The sequence below is a fragment of the Pistacia vera genome, unplaced genomic scaffold (assembly GCF_008641045.1).
Source record: "Pistacia vera cultivar Batoury unplaced genomic scaffold, PisVer_v2 Contig270, whole genome shotgun sequence".
Taxonomy (NCBI): domain Eukaryota; kingdom Viridiplantae; phylum Streptophyta; class Magnoliopsida; order Sapindales; family Anacardiaceae; genus Pistacia; species Pistacia vera.
In genome coordinates this window covers 341,935-363,002 of record NW_022196080.1, presented here as the reverse complement: position 1 = coordinate 363,002, position 21,068 = coordinate 341,935, and the positions used below count along the sequence as shown (strand labels likewise).

Below are 21,068 nucleotides of genomic sequence, written 5' to 3'. Positions count from 1 at the left end.
CTCAAGAACCTCCTTCCCTTGATTATGTTATCTCATCAGTCCCTTCCTCATCTTCAGCTCCTCAATTATCTTCTCTACCTTCTACACCTTTACCCCAAGAATCATCTTACTTGATCATCCTGTTTCCACGTCTGATTCCCTTGTTCTTCATCGATCACATAGACTTCGAACAACTCTGTCTTATCTACAAGATTACCATTATCATCTTGCAACTTCAGCTGATCTTCCTCGTCTCCACTCAGGTACATTGTATCCTTTATCCTCTGTTATTTCTTACTCCAATTTATCTCTTTCACATAAACATTTTACATTAGCCATTTCTACTGCCTTTGAACCTAAAACTTATGCCCAAGCCATTAAGCATCAATGTTGGAGAGAGGCCATGGAAGTTGAAATTGCTACTCTTGAACAAAATCATACATGGGTTCTCACTGATCTCCCTCTTGGTAAGTCTGTAGTCAGCTACAAATGGGTTTATAGAATCGAATACAAGGCTGATGGATCTATTGAAAGGTATAAGGCACGACTAGTTGCAAAGGGGTATACACAAACTGAGGGTGTTGATTATTTTGATACTTTTTCCCCTGTTGCTAAACTCACTACCGTCAGATTACTTTTAGCATTAGCAGCTGCTAATCAATGGCACCTCAAGCAACTTGATGTTAACAATGCTTTTTTGCATGGTGAACTCACTGAAGAAGTATACATGGCTCTGCCTCCAGGTTTCACTTCCTCTAATTCTAATCAAGTTTGTAAGCTTCAGAAGTCTCTTTACGACCTTCAACAAGCTAGTTGTCAATGGTTTTCCAAATTAGCATCTGCCTTGCTTTCTTTGGGATATCTTCAATCTAATTTTGATCACTCCTTATTTGTTAAACATGCAGCTAATTCCATCACTATTATCTTAGTGTATGTTGATGATTTAATTCTTGCTGGAACTGATTTGGTGGAAATTGATTTTGTTAAGGCTTATCTTCATAATACTTTCAAGATTAAAGATTTGGGGAATTTAAAGTTCTTCTTGGGTTTGGAAGTGGCCAGAACACACAAGGACATTGCTTTATGTCAACGTAAGTATGCACTTGACATCTTATTTGATTCTGGTTTCCTTGGTTCCAAGCCTGCCAAGACTCCATGGACTCTTCTTTGAAGCTTAGCTAAAGCCTTAGGGATCCTCTTCCTGATAATTCTTCTTATAGGCGATTGACTGGACGATTACTTTACTTAACTACCACTCGTCCTGACTTAGCATTTGCGATACAACAATTGAGTCAATTTCTGGATAAACCAACTTCCGCTCATCTTCAAGCTGCTCATCGAGTACTCCGCTACGTCGAAGGCTCTCTTACATCTAGTTTACTTTTTCCAGCTGATTCTTCTTTAAGTCTCAAAGCCTTTAGTGACTCTGATTGGGCTCTCTGTGTTGATACTTGACGCTCTGTCACTGGTTTTTGTATTTTTCTTGGTTCTTCCTTGATCAGTTGGCAAGCTAGGAAACAACCCACTGTCTCTTGTTCCTCCTCTAAGGCTGAATATCGCGCACTTGCTTCTACCACACGTGAGCTGCAATGGCTTGATACTTGCTTCAAGACTTCCATGTCCCTCATCCTCATCCCGCTTTACTTTTTTGTGACAACAAATCTGCTTTGCGAATTGCTGCTAATCCAACTTTTCATGAACGCACCAAACATATTAAAATCAATTGCCATGTTGTTCGTGAAAAAGTTCATTCAGATCTCATTAATCTCATGCCATGCTCTTCTTCTTAATTCATAGTTAGCCGATATCTGCACCAAACCTCTTGGTGCTGCTCCCTTTCAACTCATTCTATCCAAGCTGGGAATGATCAATCGTCCATTCTCCCCATTCTCCAGCTTGCGCCCGGGCGGGGGCCCGGGGGGGGTGGGGGCGGTCGTCGGGGGATATCAAAAAGCAGTCGTCGGGGGATATCAAAAAGCAGTTAGCATTAGTTACAATAATTAGCATTAGTTACAGAATTAGTTACAGAATCTGTTATGCAGTTAGAGAATCAGTTATTTAGTTAGTTAAATCTGTTTCAAGTTTGTTGAACGGCTGTGGTTCATACTCCATGTATATATATTCCCCTGTATTCCAACTTCTTCAATAAGAAGGAAATTCATTTTTGCATTAAATTTTTCTTTAATTTCTGTTTTTATAATCACGGCGTGATTTTAGGATCAACAATAACTTATCTTTATCAACTTGCTAAGCTGTACTAACAAATGGCTGACCTGGACTTTCACACAAGGCTTATGCTACGACACTTTCATTATTAGTGACTTACAACTAACTTTGTTATTTTAACTCTTTAAGCTATAAACAGTAGGCGAAAATCTTGGCTTGACCTTCTTCTTCTACAGAGTCAATACGAGGTCTCCTTGCCTTCCACTCATGAGCTGCTTGAAGAAGAGTCAGTGACAGCACAAATATCCCATCTGCAGGTTTTTGAAACCTAAATGAAGTTAGAATTACATTGAGGTATTTAAAAATGCAATCATAAATTCCTCATCTCAACTCCCTTCTAACATAATGTTATAATTACAGTATAATCAAATCAAAAGATATATAGTTAAGCACCACTCTAGATGAAGGGTTTCAAGAGTTTGGATATAGCACTTGCAAGCAAAAAAGTCTGAACTCAGCAGTGCAATCATAGACAGAGTATCCCTGCCAACAAACCATGTAAATGACGTAATAAGTTTGATCGGACTGCACCCAACAACCACAACCGCTATGAGGTTTTCAACAAACATTGAGGCAAAACCAAGAAACAAACGGATTGTAAGAAATAACAAAAATAAAGTAAACCTCTTGAAATATGCAGTCAAGTATACAATAGGATTCAGAAGAGCCCAGACTGGTCTTGAGTTCTCGCCCCACAAGGCAAAGCAGATGGGAAATGATGCAAAACAGAGCCATTCCGTAGCCTACTAACTGTTATTCCGTTTGAAGATACCACAATGCATCTTTTTCCAGCAGGCCTTGTCAATACATACCTACCAATAAAACGCAAAATCACATAAAACACACACACACACACACACACACACACACACACACACACACACACACACACACAAAGAGTGAATATTAGAAAATTCAATCATAACAAAACCATGGGGTACTGTATGGGGAGAATTTAGTACTTGGTTGTCAATTTTTCAATGTCCTATGTAATAATTTTCAAGCAGGTTTGGACATTGCATCTAAAAGCTTCCCTTTGTCCAGCCACAGGCAATGTGTAGTAATTCTTATTTTTCCTTTCCAGATATTTTCGTTTAGACTCTATTGAGGGCGTAAAACTTCCATGCTGGAGTGGTGCATTGTCAAGATGAATTTTGCATACAACAAATATATGTAATTATTTAAAGATTAAAAGATCTACCTGACCACAATATCTCCATCTGAAGCAATTCTTAGTCTCTCATCAATGCAGAGTTCGGTAGTTTTGCCAAATGCTTTATCACCATCACTATACATCAACTGCAATATAAAATAAAAAAGTTATCAGTAGTTTTGCCAGTTACTATCTCATAATAGACAATGAAACTTCAAATAGCTACTAACCTGCAAATTCTCCTTCCCAAGAGAAATAAAACCGATAGAAAGTACTCTTCTATTCCTCGAGTGGGAAACACCAAGCATCTTCCATTCTTTATAACCTGATATGATTGCACGAATTACATTTCAGGTACCATACTTTAGACTTTTTTGATTATGGATCTACTATCAGAAATTCAATGCGTAATCTTAGCATTCAATGTGTATTCCTGAATAATCTCATTTTTCAATTATTCAACCATTTCATTTTACCAAGTTCAATGTTAGCCAGATTAGTCAACATTTCTATGTTTCGATGCAACAACAAGATGTTATTTGTAACAAGTAGTTTTGTTGGTTGGTTAATTGGTCACATTTTATTCATGAAATGGGTTGGGGCTCATTCAAGACTTACTCGAACAATTACGCAACAGAAAATAAGAGCTTTGTCTTCGGCTCATCATGATAGAGATAGGAAAAAAAGAGATTTTTGTCGTTTGTGGATCACTCGAATAAATGCAGTAATTCGGCGAAATCGAGTATCCTATATTTATTGTAGATTAATACACAATCTGTATAAGGGGCAGTTGCTTCTTAATTGTAAAATACTTGCACAAATAGCTATATCAAATAGTAATTGTCTCTATATGATTTCCAATGAGATCATAAAATAAGGAGGTTGGAAGGAATCTTCCAGAATTAAGTTAAATTTTTTTTTGTGGTGACCAATTAGTTAGTTAATTTATCAGAATCAAAATAAATAAAGAATGGACTTTTCTTTGGTGACATAAGATTTAATTGTATTTGTATAAAGAATCAAGCGGATAATTATGTCAAAATAAAATCACAGTACATATATCCTTGCTAGTGAATCATGCACCAATGCAATTAGACAAAACAGATTTTTTGTCACATTGTTACAAATATTTGGTTAAGGGACAAGAAGACCCATTGAAATGCACTAAATAGGAGTCTTCTATAACCAATTGACAAAACATATGAGGATGTAATACAAATTCTCATTTATTATATGAAGTCACCAAAATCATATCGCATGAAAAGGAAACATGGACTCACTGTACTATGTCGAATGCCAGTTGATCTCCCAAGGAGTTCATGCTCTTTTAGAAACAACAGTTCTCCATGAATGGGTAGAAAATGGCGTGGCTTCACAATTTTAAGAACTTCCTCCTTCAAATAGAAATTGCTTGATTAGAATCGTACTATAAATAATCAGTGTTCATATCATTCTAAATAGGTTGATCACATGAGAAAAATAAAATAAACTATAATAATAAAAAAAAAAAAAAAAAGACTATACGAAATGTATAAGAAATCTTACAAGTTCACCACAATAACCATGGCCAGATGTATGCAGCCCTTCGTACCTATTACTATAGTTGATCCAATCTCGAATATGCGATTTAGCATTTTCATTACACGAGATTCATTACCAGGGATCAACTGAAGATAAAAATACAACCAACCAAAAAGTCTCAAAATCTAATAGATTGCGGCAAGAAACTGTGNATTAAGTAAAACCAAACAAAAACATAATGAAAAGGATTTCCATTTATCTTTGTCGTGAGCTTTTGTGAAGAAATGACCCCAACTTCAGTCAAATCTTTTCTCAAAGTATTAAGCACATAGAATTTGGACATGTTCGCCACAAGACAAAGAGGGATATTTATAAAACCCCACACTTTTTTGTGAAGCCTCCAATTAGAATCAAATATATATACTTGGGCCAAATTCATCGAAGAGACTTAAAAACACCGGCTTTAGAGTTTAGAGTCAACACTTGGCCCAAATTATCCAAGGGACGTAGAATCGGTGATATAACTTGAGAGGAGATTAATGTTGACCAGGTGGTCTCATGAACGTGAAGTTTATTATGGTAGTTCGAAGTTTAACTAAATGGTAGAGTTTGAAACGTTGTAAATTAGGAAGTGTTCTTATAACTGAGATTTAATTTTGATTTTGTAATTGAACTGTAAATATTTACCATAATTGATTGGCTTCATCTGAACTTGACCGTATAAAGCTAAGTATTTTGCTAATCCATATAAAAACCCCTTATATTCTTTATTTCGGTAAAAATGAAACACAGTCTAAGACTTTAATGTAACAACGCTGGATGAAAGAGTAACATACATGCATGTGAAAATGATTACAGAGCAGGTGGCAGTAGGCCCAAAACCACCCTAACTCAAATGGAACTGTGGTGGTGGCGGTGGTGGTGGTGGGGCTGTGATCTGCAGATAGTATTAGATGGTGCACGTGAGTATGATAAAGCTGCAGCAGGCTACAACCAGTTTGACCGAAGACAACTGCGAAGAATTAAGTGTCAGTTTATGATTGGTTGAATAAGAAAAAGATAAAGTTACAAATTACCCACATCGAATCTCGATCTGAATGTGACCAAAAACAGAAGCAGAGAACAAGTTTGCTTTTAATTCTCAGGCCCAAATAACATTTTGACCCCCAATTTATGGTGAAAGAACTTTTCCCTTTGATTATCCTGAATGTTTAATATTTTTTTTTTTTTAATGAGTGAATGATAATTTCCCACCCAAGGTTTGCCATAATTTTCCACCAATAAACTTTATTAAATATATTTTTTACCCCTATCTTGGTTTATATTAACTTTAGGGTTAATAAATTAAAATCTGTTATTGAAAAGGTTTATTCAAAAAAGATTCATACGTAAAAAAACAGATTAACTCATTATCAAAAAGAAAAACAAAATCTTTTTGAAACATACCCATTACTTAATCAAAAATTGAATTTTCAAAAACACTATAGATATGATCTTTTATCATATAAATCTATTAATTTTGAGTCCCAATGTTTTAAAACCCGACCCGGCCCGACCGGTTCAACCAGTTCAATCGGGACCCGGAAGCTTCAATGGGCCAGGTTTAATTTTTTCCTATTCGCCCAATACCTTAGGATTTTCGGTGATGATCGGCGAACAATTAACTATCGGAATGTTGGGGCTTTTGAAAAGCTATTTCCAGTGAATGTAATGGTGGTGAAAGATTTGATTTCCGGTGAGTAAATTGACCGGAAATCGAATAAAACTGGCACCGGCAACGATGAGATTTTTTCGGCGATTTACGAGGCTAACGAGGGTGGGGTTAGGGGGGTTTTGGTCGGGAAGAAAAGGGGAGTAATTCTGGGGTGAAGGGAAGGGTTGTTGTTGTTGGAATCGATGGAATCTGGCTTGGAATGCCGACGTCGACGTCGGTGAGATCTGGCCGAAATTGAACCTATTTCAGCCAGATCTTGGGTATATTTTGATGGAAATGGGCTCAAGGGACGATTGGGGTTGCATCTGGGGTGTCACCGCTGCTAATCAGTCGCAGGTCGATTTGCAGTTGGGGTGTGTTTAATAAATTTCAAACCTATAGGGACTTCCCTGGAATTTTTAGGGGTATATTTGCTGAATTTTAAAAGTTTTTATCAACTGGTCAACCCAAGACCCAGAAGCTTTCCCGGGTTTCACCTCGAGTTGGGTTTTAAAACATTGATTTTGACGATAAGAAAGACTCGTCTATTCATAGATCACTAGTCTAAGTAAAGAATGAAGAAGAAAGTTTTCATAATTACAACATAGGAAAAGGAAAATTGTTTGGTATGCTAGGAAGTATCCTTATCAATAATTATTTAGGGGAAGACAATATTATAGATATAAATAAAATTTCAAATAGAAAATATTTTGATTGGAGAATTCTCAATTTTTGTCTTAGAAATAAGATCGATATTCGATTTTAAAAATTAAAAAAAAATAATAATTGGTTGTAATCGCGCCCAACCGAGTGCAAATAAGCTAGAATCAATGGTGCAATTCCGACCAACTATTCTTTTTCAGTTTTTTTATTTTATTTTTTTTCAAAATTTCACAATTTTTTTTTTTTTGGATTTTTCTTCCCTTTTCAATTTTTTTCGAAATTATATTTTTATATAATTTCATAAAATATATATACAATTTAATAAAATATTGTTTTGTAGTTTTATAAATACTTAATTGACAGATATTATTATAATTTTTAAAAATAATACATACAATGTTAAATTTTTTTAGAACCACACATATTTTAATAGTGAAACTGCCAATATAATTATAGAAATTGAAGATAGGGGTTTAAATGACTAATTTCCAAGTTGGTGAAGGTAATTTTATGTGTTTATAATTTAAGGGTATAAATAACATTAACCCTATAATATATATTGTGCGAACGGACAAGAATGCCATTTTGCTATTAAAACTAGTGTCTGAATTTAACGATGAGTGGGGAAATATTTTTTTTCAAAGTTTATGGGTAATTACAACAAACTTTGGGTGGGAAAATGTTATTCACTTTATCTTTAAATTTTGAATTCAGGGTGTTAAAATTTTGCTGTTTAAAAGACAATCTTGTCAATTNAAAAGACTTTCCATTTAAATTTTAAGAAGTCTAAAATAGTAATTTGTCCGACTTTATATCATAATCAATATACAATTTTTGACTTGAATATCAAAGTTATTATCACACAAATATATTAAAATTCTAAAATCACATGAAAAAAATTACAAAAATATAAAATAAAATGATATCGCCCTGTCTTAACATATCTCCTAAAAGCACAAATTAAAGACAAACAAAAAAGAAGATATTTGTCACATTGAATCATTGATGTATTAAAAAATATTTTTTTAAAATAAAGTACATCAAAATAAATTTTGTATTTAAATTTATTATTTTTATTAAAAATTTAAATTTTGTCACACCTAAAAATTGTCTACCAAGTAGAGGTGGTTAAGGACCAGTCTCAAGCAGCCTGGGCCGAGTCCTTGTTCCAAATGGGATTAGTTGCTTATGGGCTTAAGACCGATAGGACCCAAATTGGTATAGGTCTGAAAAATTTCTTTTTCCCCATGATTTTTTTTTTTTAATATTTTAAGGGCGAAACTAAATTTTGTAAGGGGTTTTTAGTATTTTTTAGGCGTAAAATTTATAAATTTTATAAAATTTTCAGGCCTAGGAATTTTTTTTTTTTATAAATTTTGTAAAATTTCTTTTTAACCTTTATAATTTATGTTTATTTTAAAATTTATAAGAGGTTTTAATAATTGTGTAAGGGACTAAAATAAAATATTTAAAAAAATTTAGACCCAGGCTTGGGACCGGGCCTTGGAGGAGGGCCCAATGAAGGAACCAGACCCTCCTCCTTAGGCCGACCAGACCTCCAAAGATCAGGTTTTTAGGCTAAGTTTGTATAATATTCTATCTATATATATATATATATTTTAGCTGAGTAGAGTTGTTATGAACAGTGAACACATACATGAAACAACACATTTTCAATGATTTAAATAAAAAAATAAAAAAATAATGTTCAATTCTTCCCCCACATACTTTGTTATCAAAAGCTGCCAATTTTCCAACAAAATTCCAAAAGCAAATCTGTTGCTCACTCTCACTCCATTTCTCTTCTTTTGCTTTCTTTCCTTTCTTCATTCATGCCCTCACTTCTCTCCAAATCATTTCTCTTTCTCCCTAAAACCCCCCTTCCTTCCGTTGCCAACTTCTCTTCCAGGTCCAGGATGTCCACCGTCACCGCCTCCCCCAAAGCGCGCCTTCGCGGCGTCGTTTTTGACATGGATGGAACCCTAACGGTTCCCGTCATCGACTTCGCCGCAATGTACAAGTCCGTTCTGGGAGAAGAGGAGTACACACGAGTTAAAGCGGAGAGCCCCACTGGCATCGATATTTTGCACCATATTGAGAAATGGAGCCCCGATAAACAGCGCCAAGCGTACCAAATTGTCGCCGATTTTGAACGCCAGGGCCTTGACCGCCTCCAAATTATGCCCGGTCTGCCCACTTTTCTATTTTTTATTTTCCGTTCTTTTACTTTTGTTTCGCGTGCTGTGCGTGCTTCTTAATCTGTTTGGTTGCTGAGAAATTGGAGGAAAATGTAGGAAAAAAAACAAAGGAGAATAAATAGCTGGCTGATTTTGAATTAAAATCCAAAGGTTTACATTGAGTATTCAAATACCAAGTTGTACGGTAAGAATATAATCATCAGTAATTGGGATTATTAGCTCAGAGCAGGAGATTTTTATGTGTTTTTAATGGTTGGGATTTTATTGTTGTATAATTTGAATATGATATAAGTTTCGCAAGAAGCTAATAAGTGTGTCTCTGTTCTGTTCCTGCACTTTGATTTGTTTTTGTTTATACGGATATTGTTAGTGATTCAGGTTGTGTTATGTGGTTAATGATGGTGCAGGTGCAGCACAGCTTTGTGGGTTTCTTGATTCAAAGAAAATAAGGTCAAGTTTGATTTTAATATTTAGTTCATTTTGTATATTCAATAACTTCATGGTGTACCTGCTGAATTTATGGGACTCTCCTTATACTTCGTGTAGTTTACTTTGCTTGGGCTTTTCGTACTGTTAATGTAGTGTCTTTTATGATAATGGAATTGGCCGAGTAGAAGTCATGTTGTAGTTGTTGTGACTATTCTTTGGTTTCCTTTATCCAGAAGGGGATTGATAACTCGCAATTTTAAGGAAGCAGTTGATATATTTCATCAGCAGTTTGGGGTAAGTTTTTTTTCTAAGCGTGTTACTGGGATATTGTACAAGTTTTTAATATTAAACATGAATTTATTGATATACAAATGTTTGGATGATATCATTTGTTTATTGTGTTTTAATGAAAAGGTTACCATGGTCGGAATATTGAGGGAAGACCCTAGTCTGTGTAAATTGTAATTTTCCAAGTGAGTTTTCATTCTGGGTGGCGCCAATCTATGTGCAGAAAGTGCTGTACTTGGTCCAACATAAAACTGACCTTGTGAAGTAAACTTCAAGGTGGTATACAGTTTGCTTGCATTTTTAGAGAGATACCAGAACCTATGTCTGACTAATTGGCATTTTCATCCCATATGAAACATTTCTGGATGTGGGGGGGTGTGTGGACTACTTAATGGCAGGTTTTAAGTATCATATTCAAACAGACTGATTTCAACCTTCTTACATTTTAGTAGACTAAAAGAAATGGATAGATTATGCTCTTTCCCTTTTCAGTATGGCTCGGTCCTTAGATTTATTTGTGGCCCTGAGGAGCTGTATGAGGTGAAAATCTCATGTAAGGTTTTGTAATAGTGATGGGAACAGTAATGTTATCACCGACTATGATTATCTATAATCTGATTTTGGTTCTAAATAAATTCACTCCAAGAATCCCTAATTTGAGCTTTGTTAAGTTGCAACTGACTATTATAATTTATAAATGACTTTTATTAGCTCAGCAATGTATCTATTCAGCTACAATTGTTTCTGGTGTTTATTTCTCTCTCTCTCTCATCAGTAGCAAACTTCTTGTGAGGGAAATATCCTCTTGATTTTTCCTCTTACAAAGATTCTCATTTTTTTTTAATAATTTTTTTTAACCCTCATCCCACCCCACCTTAGCCAAATTCAAATCAGTCCCTAGTATGAGGGCCATTTAGCTGTAAGGTCTCTTTTACTATTCCAAATGATTTAATCATTTGAATTACTCCAAATTTCTGCTCGAAGTGTAATTATAAATCTTTTAAATTATTTGTCATTGCTGCAGGTAACATTTTCTCCTGCACTAAGCAGGGAGTTTCGTCCTTATAAACCAGATCCAGCTCCGCTACTACATATTTGTTCAACATGGGGAGTTCAACCCAATGAAGTCATGATGGTTGGGGATAGCCTGAAAGATGATGTAAGTCTTTGCTTACGGTGATCAAAATAAAATGTCCTTCATTTGCTTTTTGTCTTCTTAAAATTATCAATGGTCTGTGTCATGCATTGAGATGAGTGGGTCCAAATTGGCTTCCATAGTAGTATTAAAGAGGGAAAAAAGATCTTAGAAATCCAATTTTATTAGCATGTTTTTTGTTTTTTCCATTAACAAATTTATGATGCTTCTGACTTACTAAGGGAGTTATTAATTATTGAGTGTTTTGCTAAATAGAGACCGATTCTGTTACCTGGATTTTTGCAGATTGTTTGTGGGAAAAGAGCAGGAGCATTCACATGCTTGCTTGATGAATCAGGGAGGTATAGTATCACTGATTTTGCCAAGTTGGATGCACAACCAGATTTCAAGGTGTCTTCTCTCACTGAGGTTTACTCGCTATTAGAAGCAAATTTTGACCTGACACCATGATTTCCAACTCTGTGAATAAACTCTATCCTGGGAAGATGTAGACTAGGAGTTCTGATATTTTGTTTGTCAATGGTCCCTTGTATTGTCCATTAAGTGTAACACCTTTCACCCACAATGAGCTTTGAAGTATAACCTCTGGTCAAAATTTGCTTACAATAAAGAGTAAACCTTAGTACACAGAGAGCTACGGGAATTTCAGAAATTCATTCTAATATGCAAATTCTGTTCCCAGAATAGGGGTATTAACTTTTTGGTTTGTGACGGGATTTGCTGGACATTACCAAGAAATATATTTTTGTGGCTAAGAATTAGGAGTTATAGGTAAGTTTTGTCAATTTTGTATTATATGTCAATTTCCATACACGAATGATCCTCAGTTAGGCAAGCAAAACCATTGTTGTATATGGCTATATGCTGCTTGTGTAAAAGAGTTTTATCGATTTTCATTTTGAATGAAATGCTGTGATGATGGTGAAGAAAATTCAAAATTGTTGATGGCGAGTGGCGACTTTGTTTCTCTTTAATGTCCTAAACTCATCTTGAAAACTTCTTCAAAGACAATTTCTTTTTTCAGGTTCATCATATCTTCTTCAGAAGGTTTCATGTTCATTCAATGATACATTCGTGAAATTATAAGAATTGTTCAAAAAATTTTGATTGAGAAGTAGTGGCAAAATTTACGAACGAAATCACGAATGGTACAAAAGTCGCCCACCGTGGGGCTCGAACCCACGACCACAAGGTTAAGAGCCTTGCGCTCTACCGGCTGAGCTAGACGGGCTTCTTTGGTTTCATATTATAATAAATTATTCTTTATCATTTTCCGTTACAGTCGTTTTCTTTATGATGATAAGAGAGGTTAACTCACATGACTAAGAGTATATATATATATATATATACAATAATGCTACGGACACCGGGATTTTTGCACCAAAATATTGTACCGACATACGTGTAAGACATCTCTAAACTTTTTAACAATTTTTTTCTAGTGAACGGTCGTCCATCAAATTTGGATGGCCGTTCACTCACATGGACGCCCGTTCATATTATATGGACGGACATCTATATTATATGGACGAACGTCCATACAAGGGACGGGCATCCCCCATAAATAAAATACAATAAAAAGTTTTTATAATTTTTTTATTTTTTAAAGTATGGACGATGGACGCCCGTCCATCCTTAAAAAAATAAATAAAATAAAATAAAAATTCTAAACATGGATACTGCTTCTTTTTCTTCCTTTCTGAAATGTTTACCTTCTTCGCTCTTCTTCTTCTTCAAGCCAAGCCAAAACTGATCGCCTCTGCAGCCACTATTAATTTACTTTTCCAGATAACCATGATCTCTCTTTACACGCTACAAACTAAACCATAAAACCAATGCCAATAACTCAACTAAAGCAAACATAAGTCTACACATTCACAACAAACAATTAAAAAGAATATCTAGATAAACAAGAGATTTCAAAACAAAAACTAACTATCAAAACAATTTACTTTTCTAGAAGGGACTTCTGTGGCGAGGAGTTTTTGACCTGGGCACTGGAACCAAAATCTAGCATTAACCTCCCATCCTCTACCTTTGTTTTGAAATCTCTTGTTTATCTGGATATTCTTTTTAATTGTTTTTTGTGAATGTGTAGACTTATGTTTGCTTTAGTTGAGTTATTGGCATTGGTTTTATGGTTTAGTTTGTAGCGTGTAAAGAGGGATCATGATTATCTGGAAAAGTAAATTAATAGTGGCTGGAGAGGCGATCAGTTTTGGCTTGGCTTGAAGAAGAAGAAGAGCGAAGAAGGTAAACATTTCAGAAAGGAAGAAGAAGAAGCAGTATCATGTTGAGAATTTTATTTTATTTTATTTTTTTAAGTATGGACGGGCGTCCATACTTAAAAAAAAAAAAAACTTTTTATTGTATTTTATTTATGGGGGATGCCCGTCCCTTGTATATGGACATCCGTCTATATAATATGGACGCCCATCCATATAATATGGACGGACGTCCATGTGAGTGAACAGTCGTCCAAATTTGATGGACGGTCGTTCACTAGAAAAAAATTATTAAAAAATTTAGAGATGTCTTACACGTAGGCCGGTACAATATTTCGGTGCAAAAATCCTGGTGTCCGTAGTATTATATATATATATATATTCTTTGCGTGGTAACGGATTTTACTCATAAGTGTATTAATCTTTGTTAAAATCACACATAGTATTTTTTTTAGAAAATAATAGAGCCATTAACGATAGTGTACCGAATTTATACACCAAATGACGTATTAAAATTCTGACGATTGATTAATTTTAACTTAATATTAATAAACTATCAGAATTTTATCACATCATTCGGTGCATAAATTCGATGCATTATCATCGTTCGCGGTAACGTTACTTTTTTTTTTTTTTTTTTTTTTTTTCCAGTTACAGTCTTTTTTCTTTCTGACCCTAAAAGTCGTTAACCATAGCCCACATGACTAGAAGACCTCTAACCGACGGCCTCAGTGCTCAACGCCGATTGGCCACTCCATGACTAGAGAATTCACCCCACTGTCTATAATTAAACCCCCTCTGAAATCCTTCATTTCCTCCTCCCCTGCATTAACTTGAAAACAAACTCAAAGAAAAATTACTCTGAAAACTGAGAAAGAAAATGCTTACCGAGAAGAAGAATCCACTCCCAGAAATTCCTACTATCCAAGAAGAAGAAGAAGAAGAAGAGCTCCTCCTTCTTCAAGAAACCGCCACCATGGACTCTTCCTCCTTCTTTAAAGACGATCCCACCGCCACCACCGCTACTGGCTTCTCTAACCTCCACCTCACCAACCACCATTCTTGCTCCTCCTGCGGTTGCAATGGAAACTCCGCCTCCGCCTCCGCCTCCGCCTCCTCTCTCAAACGTGCCTCACCCAACACTCTCCAACCCCGTTCCAAGAAACCCAACATCAACCCCATCTCTCTCTTTGGCTTCTCCAAGATTCCTCTCCCTACTACCTCCGGAAACACCTCACCCTCTGTCTCGGCCCCGGCTCCGGCTCGGACCCTAACACATCTCCGAGCCATCCTTTTCTCCGACGCTGCGTTTCTGATATCGGGACCCACTTCCTACACAAGTAGCAGCTGAAACTCCTCAGTCGCCTCAGTCACAGAATGCGAACATGGTGTGCCAGGGACTCCGTGTCGGCTGCGAAGTTTCCGCCTATACCACCCACTTTAAGGCGTCGTGTCAGACCCCAATCCGTCTCCGGCCCCTACTTTTTCCAGTTCATGCGACGGGGTGGGGGAGTACGATGTGCCTAAGCGAAGGTTCGAACTTTCTAATGTTTAATTGTCAATTTTTGCGATTTATTCCTGTAAAGGTTCTTGAATTGAACGTGGGGTTTTATGCTTCTATTGTCCGGTTAATAAAGATTTTTGAGTTCTATTTTATTTTTTAATGTCTAATTATTAAGATTCTTGATATTGAATTCATTGCTTATTGAACATGTGTGTTGATTTGATAAAGATTTAAGGGTTTTGAATTGATCTTGATTCGGTGTTTCATTGACATTGTTTTGGCAGTGGGCGAGGAAGGTTAGTAATTGTATGAAGGAAATAACTCGAAAATGGGATGAGTTGCTTGGTTCTGAAGAGATAAGGGCAGGGAAGAGAACCACAACCAGAACAACAGCAACAACGTTGAGAACAACAAGCATCAATGGTATTTTTTGATTGTTTAAATTCTATGTTAGTCTCTGTGGTGGCATGTAACAGAATAAATTTTTAAAGATTTTAAGTGGATTGTTCATTATTGATGCATTCAGGATAATTGTGGGGAGATTTTGTCGAAGCTGTCACGGTGGAGAAGGCCGGCGAGTGTTTGATTATCCATTTCAAGTGTCCTTGTGGCAGAGGATATAATTTTACTCTCAGGGAAGACCTGTTACTACAAGCTCATGTAGACAATCAATCAATCAACAATGAGAGACCTCATCAATACACTTATGTTTCAATTTTCTCTCTGTTTAGTTGACTTAGTTTTTCTTTTTGTATAATTTTTTGAAGATGGAGTGAGTTCTCATAATTCTGAGATTTTTTATGCTACCAACTGTTCATAAATAAGCTTCCTGTACCAGAGTTGTATAAAGTTGAAAGAAAAAGCAGAATGTTATATGCCTAATTGAAGTTTTTACAGAGGAATATTTTTAAATCACATCACAATATAATAAACAGAATTGAAGTTTAATCAATTTGGGGTAGCTGAAAGTGTTGATAGAAAGAAGTGATTTTGTTCTTTTATTATTTTGTAGTGTGTTATAACGTTTAGCCAGGACGGCTTTACATTGTTTCTAATACCACACCGATTTGGCGAAGTCATGTCACCGCCACAAGTTGGTTTGACTGTTTCTTCCAGATGGATTCTTCAATAACTCTTCTCTTTCTAAATAATTTCTACCTTAGCAATGCCATTTTATAGTATCATGTTCGATGTTGGATATCGCCTACATCCCGATGGCGATACATTCAATCTTATTAAATTGTCATATGGTTAATGAATTGTGACATGTTTACTTTAAAATATTCACATTTTGCTTTTGCTCTGACAAATTCATCTGCAGTACATCTGTTTTTGTATAGTTATCTGAAAGTAATTCCCAGTAATACTTTTATACGTAAAGGCAGACACCTGCGAACTGTACTTTCTGAACTATCAATAATTCTTGTAGTCATTGTAAATTAAATCCTGGGGATCAATTATTCTAAATACGAACTTTAGACAGTCATATCAGAACCTCAAGTGTTATACTATTGGAAACACTAAAAATATGAACACCAAGAGGAGTAACAGGTCCAGCTTATGCAGAGCTTGAACCACAGCACAGAACTAGCAGATTGTAGACAGCAGACAGCAGTTAATTCTACACAATTGAAAAGATTATCTTGTACTGATCAACTAGTTAATATAAAAACTTCTTATTTTGATACTAACCACTTGACTCCAAGTTTGAGGCAATCAAAATTTTTAAATCTCTTTGAAGACTATTCTTCCTACATGTCAAGTTGGAGATATTTAATTTTCCATCTTTATGGCTCCTGCCCTTGTTCCACTTGCTCAAAGTTTGTTTTCCAAATACATTTGAAGTTGAAATCATGATAATTACAGACGATAGGAACGCTTGAGTTTTTTAATTCAATGATCTCCTGAGAGGGCATGCTTGTAGTTACAAGAAACTTTATTGAATTATAAAATATACTGTTCCTTATTGAACTCTGGAAGTATAAATTTTGTGAAGGTACCTACATTTTTATTATACTGAGAAAAAAGAAACCAAAATGGTGTCAGAGATGCTACAGCATTTCATCTTTGCATTTCGGTATAGTTGCTCTCACAGTTCAGGTGCATGGCCAGAGTCAATCAGGTTAACTCAGTGCTTAGCTATCAATTTTCATTGTAATGTAATTATTATAGGCAAAGGTTACCATTTTTTTCTCGGTGCCAGGATTCATTAGCATGGTCTATGCCTCTGTGGAATACTGGAAAATTCTGGCTATACTGACAAGATAACAGGCATAAGTTCCACTTCAGATGTAGCCTTTGTAGAGACTGATGCAAGCAATAATATGTCCCCTGAGGCTTGAATACAACAGTAACACCCTTGAACAACAATTCTTCAATCTTAGAAGCTTCCCTGAGGGAATAAAATATTGCTATACGCCGAAACCTGAACGGGGCAGTACTTTTGGTTGGTGAGGTTGTGGGGGCTTGGGGTGTGTGTTATATGGGAGGTATTCTGCTGTCCCTGGCCGTTTTGTTAGTGGCTTTTCTGGTTTCTGGTCTGGTTGTTTGCGCAGGTGGTGTTTGGGTTGTGGGTGACTGGGGCTGGGCACTTTGGGTGGTTTTGTGGTTTGATGTGAGGTGGTGCTCATTGTTTGGCTTTTGGTTTGCTGGTCTGGGGTTTGGTTGTGCAGATGTGTTGTTGTGCAGGTTGTTGTTGCTAGTTTGCTGCGGTGTTGGGGAGAGGGATGGCTGTGGGGGTCCAGTTTTTCTGGGTGGTGTCTTCGCCACAGGGGCTGCTGCCTGTTTGGTCCTTTTCTAGTTGTTAGTTGGCTGTTTTTTTCGGTTTTGAGGTGGGGCTGCTTGATCCTGGGATTTTTGGCTGCCGTTTTGGTTGTGAGCTGAGATCCCTGGTTTGTTTGTTTTTTGGGTCCTGGTTTGGCCTGCGGTGGGGTGAATGTGGGGGCTGTTGTTGCTGCAGGATGGTGTTCTGTGCTGCTGGCTGCCTGCTGGGATATTCTCCTTTGTTTTTGAGCCTTTTTGGCCTGCTGCAGTTTTCTGGAGACTTGGGAGTGTGCTGGGAAGTGGGTTTTTTTTGCTGTCTTTGTGTGTAGGCTGTTCAGCCTTCTTTGATGGACTGGGGCAGGGTTTTATTAGTCTGGTCTCGGTTGTGGGCTGTGTTTTTTTGAGGATTGTTTATCCTTTCCCTTTGGGTTTTCTTTGTTAGTGTTTCTTTTTAGCTGCTCTAAAAAGTTGCATTGTAAGGAGTTCTCCCCTCTTAGTTTCTATTCTTTATTCGTTATAAAACTTACAGGTTACCCAAAAAATGTTTTTGATTAGAGCCAGATTCATGTACGGAAATTATGATGGCCAGGGGAAAGTACCAAGTTTCAATCTCCTTCTTGGAGCCGATGTTTGGGATTTAGTGGAAATGACAGATGAATCAACTATTGTTACCAAGAAGATCATCCATATACTTCAGAAAAACTATATATATGTCTGTCTTGTCAGCACAGGCTCCTGCAAACCTTTTCTTTCAGCTCTAGAATTAAGGCCCTTGAGAAATTCCACATATGCTACTCGATCAGGATTACCGCTTCTGTACAGAAGGTTGGATATTGGATCACAAGCCAATGGAACAGTCAGGTAATTAGTATTATTTCAGAAAAATATCCTCTCCTAATCTTATTCTTACTTTAACAGTAGTCAAATTGTTAAGTTGAAGCTTGGTACAAAGAAAAATAATTCATAATGCAGGTATGAAGATGACATTTATGATCGGATATGGTCACCCTTCAGCGATCAAAACTGGGTATCTATAAGTACCTCTCTCAAAGTCTGACTCCCTGAACAAAGATTAAGAACCACCATATAAAGTTATGCAGACTGCAGTAAAATCGGCAAAGGGTAGCGATTTGCTGCTGTATGGTTGGGAGCCTAGTGATCCCAAGTTCCAAGATTATACATAGTTCTAGTTTGCTGATGTTGAAGAGAACCAAGCCAACCAGACTAGAAATCTGTGTAAATGGAAGGCTGTGGTATGGACCTTTCATTGCTGAGTTACTTGTATGCAAATGTTATATACAGCATAATATCCATAACTGAAGACAACTATGAGTTCTCATTCAAGACCGAGAATTCAACAATTCCACCTATCCTCAACGCCCATGAGATATATCAGGTGAAAGAATTACCACAACAGCTGACAAATGAACAAGATGGTAGGTTCTTCTAGACAACCTTTGTTTTTCTTTTCTTTTCAATCTTTTTCCCTTTATCTAACAATCAGTCACCAAGATTTTTCCTCTTGCTTCTATGTGCATATCAGTTGATGCTATTCTGAACATCAAGTCAAACTATGGGGTGAAAAGAAATTGGCAAGGAGATCCATTTGACCCTATCTACATGTGGCAAGGTCTTAATTGCAGCTATGACAATTTCAATCCCCCAAAGATTATATCCCTGTGAGTTTTCATCTTCACACAAAGCATCCTACTTCTTGAACTTGAATTATCTTCCTCTAGCAAGGTAGTATTAAATAGTAAATTCTATAAATAGTTCTTATTTTAAGTAAATTATATTGTTTCATTTCTCAATCGGAATAGTATCACCAACAATAGATCAAATTGAAGCTATTGCTCCGAAGAAAAAACAAGCAATAAAAAAAAAAAAAAACCAGTTTCAAATTCTCATGCAAATTGCAGTACAAGATTTCACAGGCTCATTCAAAGAAGTCTATCTTCCCTTTGAATATAAAACTACGTAAAACATTGATCTTTACAAATATAAGCAATTTCTCGTTAATTAAAGTGAAAGCATGTAGGAGTTAAAAAGGAAAATTTTAACTTAATCCATTTTCCACGATCCTAAAATTAGGGGCTATTTAGATATTTACCGATACATTAGGGGGCTAACAAAACCAAATGAAGTCAGTTGAAATAAACGACGACGTTTATCTTTCTTCCAAAACAGATTATTTCTATACCAAAAATACGACGTTTGCTTGTAAAGACAAAAACAACCACGTTTCTCCTATTTTAGACAACGTCGTTCGCGTTTAACATAATACGATGACATTTGCGTTTCTACTGGTAAATATTTTTCCGTAAGCTTGGTGTTTGTCTTTTCATATGCAGGTCCAGTGAATTATTAGTGATCTCAATCTTACGGGATCAGACCTTATTTTCGTAACAGTAGATTTTTTATATCTACAGTTTGATGCACACCGTAGAACCTTAACAATCATCTGCCAAGTACGACATGCAATATGAGAGGAGACACGGAACTTCTTCTGGCTGACATTGTTAATCAATAAGTTTTCATCACAATAAGAAAGATTTTTCTTTACTTTTCTTCATTTTAAATCCATTGAAAATATATATGAATCATTCACATAAAACATAATACTTTGAAGCATTAAAACACATCTCCCATGGTTATTATCTTCTACTTATGTGCAAATTATTTTATTGTACTAGTGAGAAACTACATGAGCTACTGAAGGCCTTGGTAGTTGTATCACTCAACTCCCTTCTTGCCTGCTTGCGAGTTCAATTAAGTGCCTTTCTGTGTGCTAATGGTCATCTTCGAATTATTTTTTTTTTTCTTAAATAAGAAAATATTCTTGGGCTAGCATAAGATATGTGGAGTGAAGCTTATCATTTCAATACCTTGATGCATTATTCGTGTCATTTTATCTGCGTAGTCTGAGTTCTTGATCCTTATAAATTCATTCTCTGTTAAATTGGGGATTTTATTGTTCTTAAGAACCCGTTATATTCATTTATAAGACACTCCTTCTTTACATTGTACTATTATTATTTTGTGCGCAAACATTCAATTAGGAATGAGTGTCATTCATTTTTGTCTTCATAACTTGCTGCATATTTAAGCAATTATTATCAGAGTTGAGTAGACAAGCATTGATAGTAGCTCTACATCAGATAGCCCAGTTCATGTTTAATGCATGAGCATGTGCAACTTCTTATTCAAGTATTTTCGCTTCTATTCTTGATCCTTCTCGCTGGCAAACTGCCTCCCATGTTCAACAATTGA

General features: G+C 36.0%; 2 protein-coding genes and 1 non-coding gene across 7 annotated transcripts; 1 reads left to right on the top strand and 2 right to left on the bottom strand.

The window, feature by feature from the left end:
• Window positions 1-2,085: 2,085 nt before the first annotated feature.
• LOC116133543 (ribonuclease J-like) lies at window positions 2,086-5,024 on the bottom strand. 5 transcript variants are annotated; one of them, XR_004128560.1, is made up of 7 exons: window positions 4,904-5,020; window positions 4,639-4,752; window positions 3,589-3,683; window positions 3,407-3,504; window positions 2,830-3,017; window positions 2,599-2,730; window positions 2,091-2,456 (listed from the first exon to the last, which is right to left on the bottom strand). XR_004128560.1 is itself a non-coding variant. In XM_031419233.1 (5 exons), the coding sequence occupies exons 3-5, from the start codon at window positions 3,664-3,666 to the stop codon at window positions 2,864-2,866; spliced, it is 330 nt and encodes a 109-aa protein (XP_031275093.1). In that variant the 5' UTR covers window positions 3,667-3,683; window positions 4,639-4,752; window positions 4,904-5,020; the 3' UTR covers window positions 2,086-2,863. The 5 variants fall into 5 exon arrangements, 1 of the variants encoding a protein (XP_031275093.1); XR_004128559.1 differs by having other exon boundaries at window positions 2,093-2,456; window positions 2,599-2,688; XR_004128561.1 differs by having other exon boundaries at window positions 2,089-2,456; window positions 2,599-3,017; window positions 4,950-5,024.
• Window positions 5,025-8,975: 3,951 nt separating this feature from the next.
• On the top strand, window positions 8,976-12,214 carry LOC116133503 (haloacid dehalogenase-like hydrolase domain-containing protein At2g33255). The gene is made up of 5 exons (XM_031419207.1): window positions 8,976-9,422; window positions 9,841-9,883; window positions 10,096-10,156; window positions 11,175-11,309; window positions 11,592-12,214. Exons 1-5 carry the CDS (start codon window positions 9,068-9,070, stop codon window positions 11,754-11,756), a joined length of 759 nt encoding a protein of 252 aa, XP_031275067.1. The 5' UTR covers window positions 8,976-9,067; the 3' UTR covers window positions 11,757-12,214.
• Window positions 12,215-12,464: 250 nt separating this feature from the next.
• Window positions 12,465-12,537, bottom strand: TRNAK-CUU. Its single transcript has one exon. It is a non-coding gene; the product is annotated as a tRNA-Lys (tRNA).
• Window positions 12,538-21,068: the final 8,531 nt, after the last annotated feature.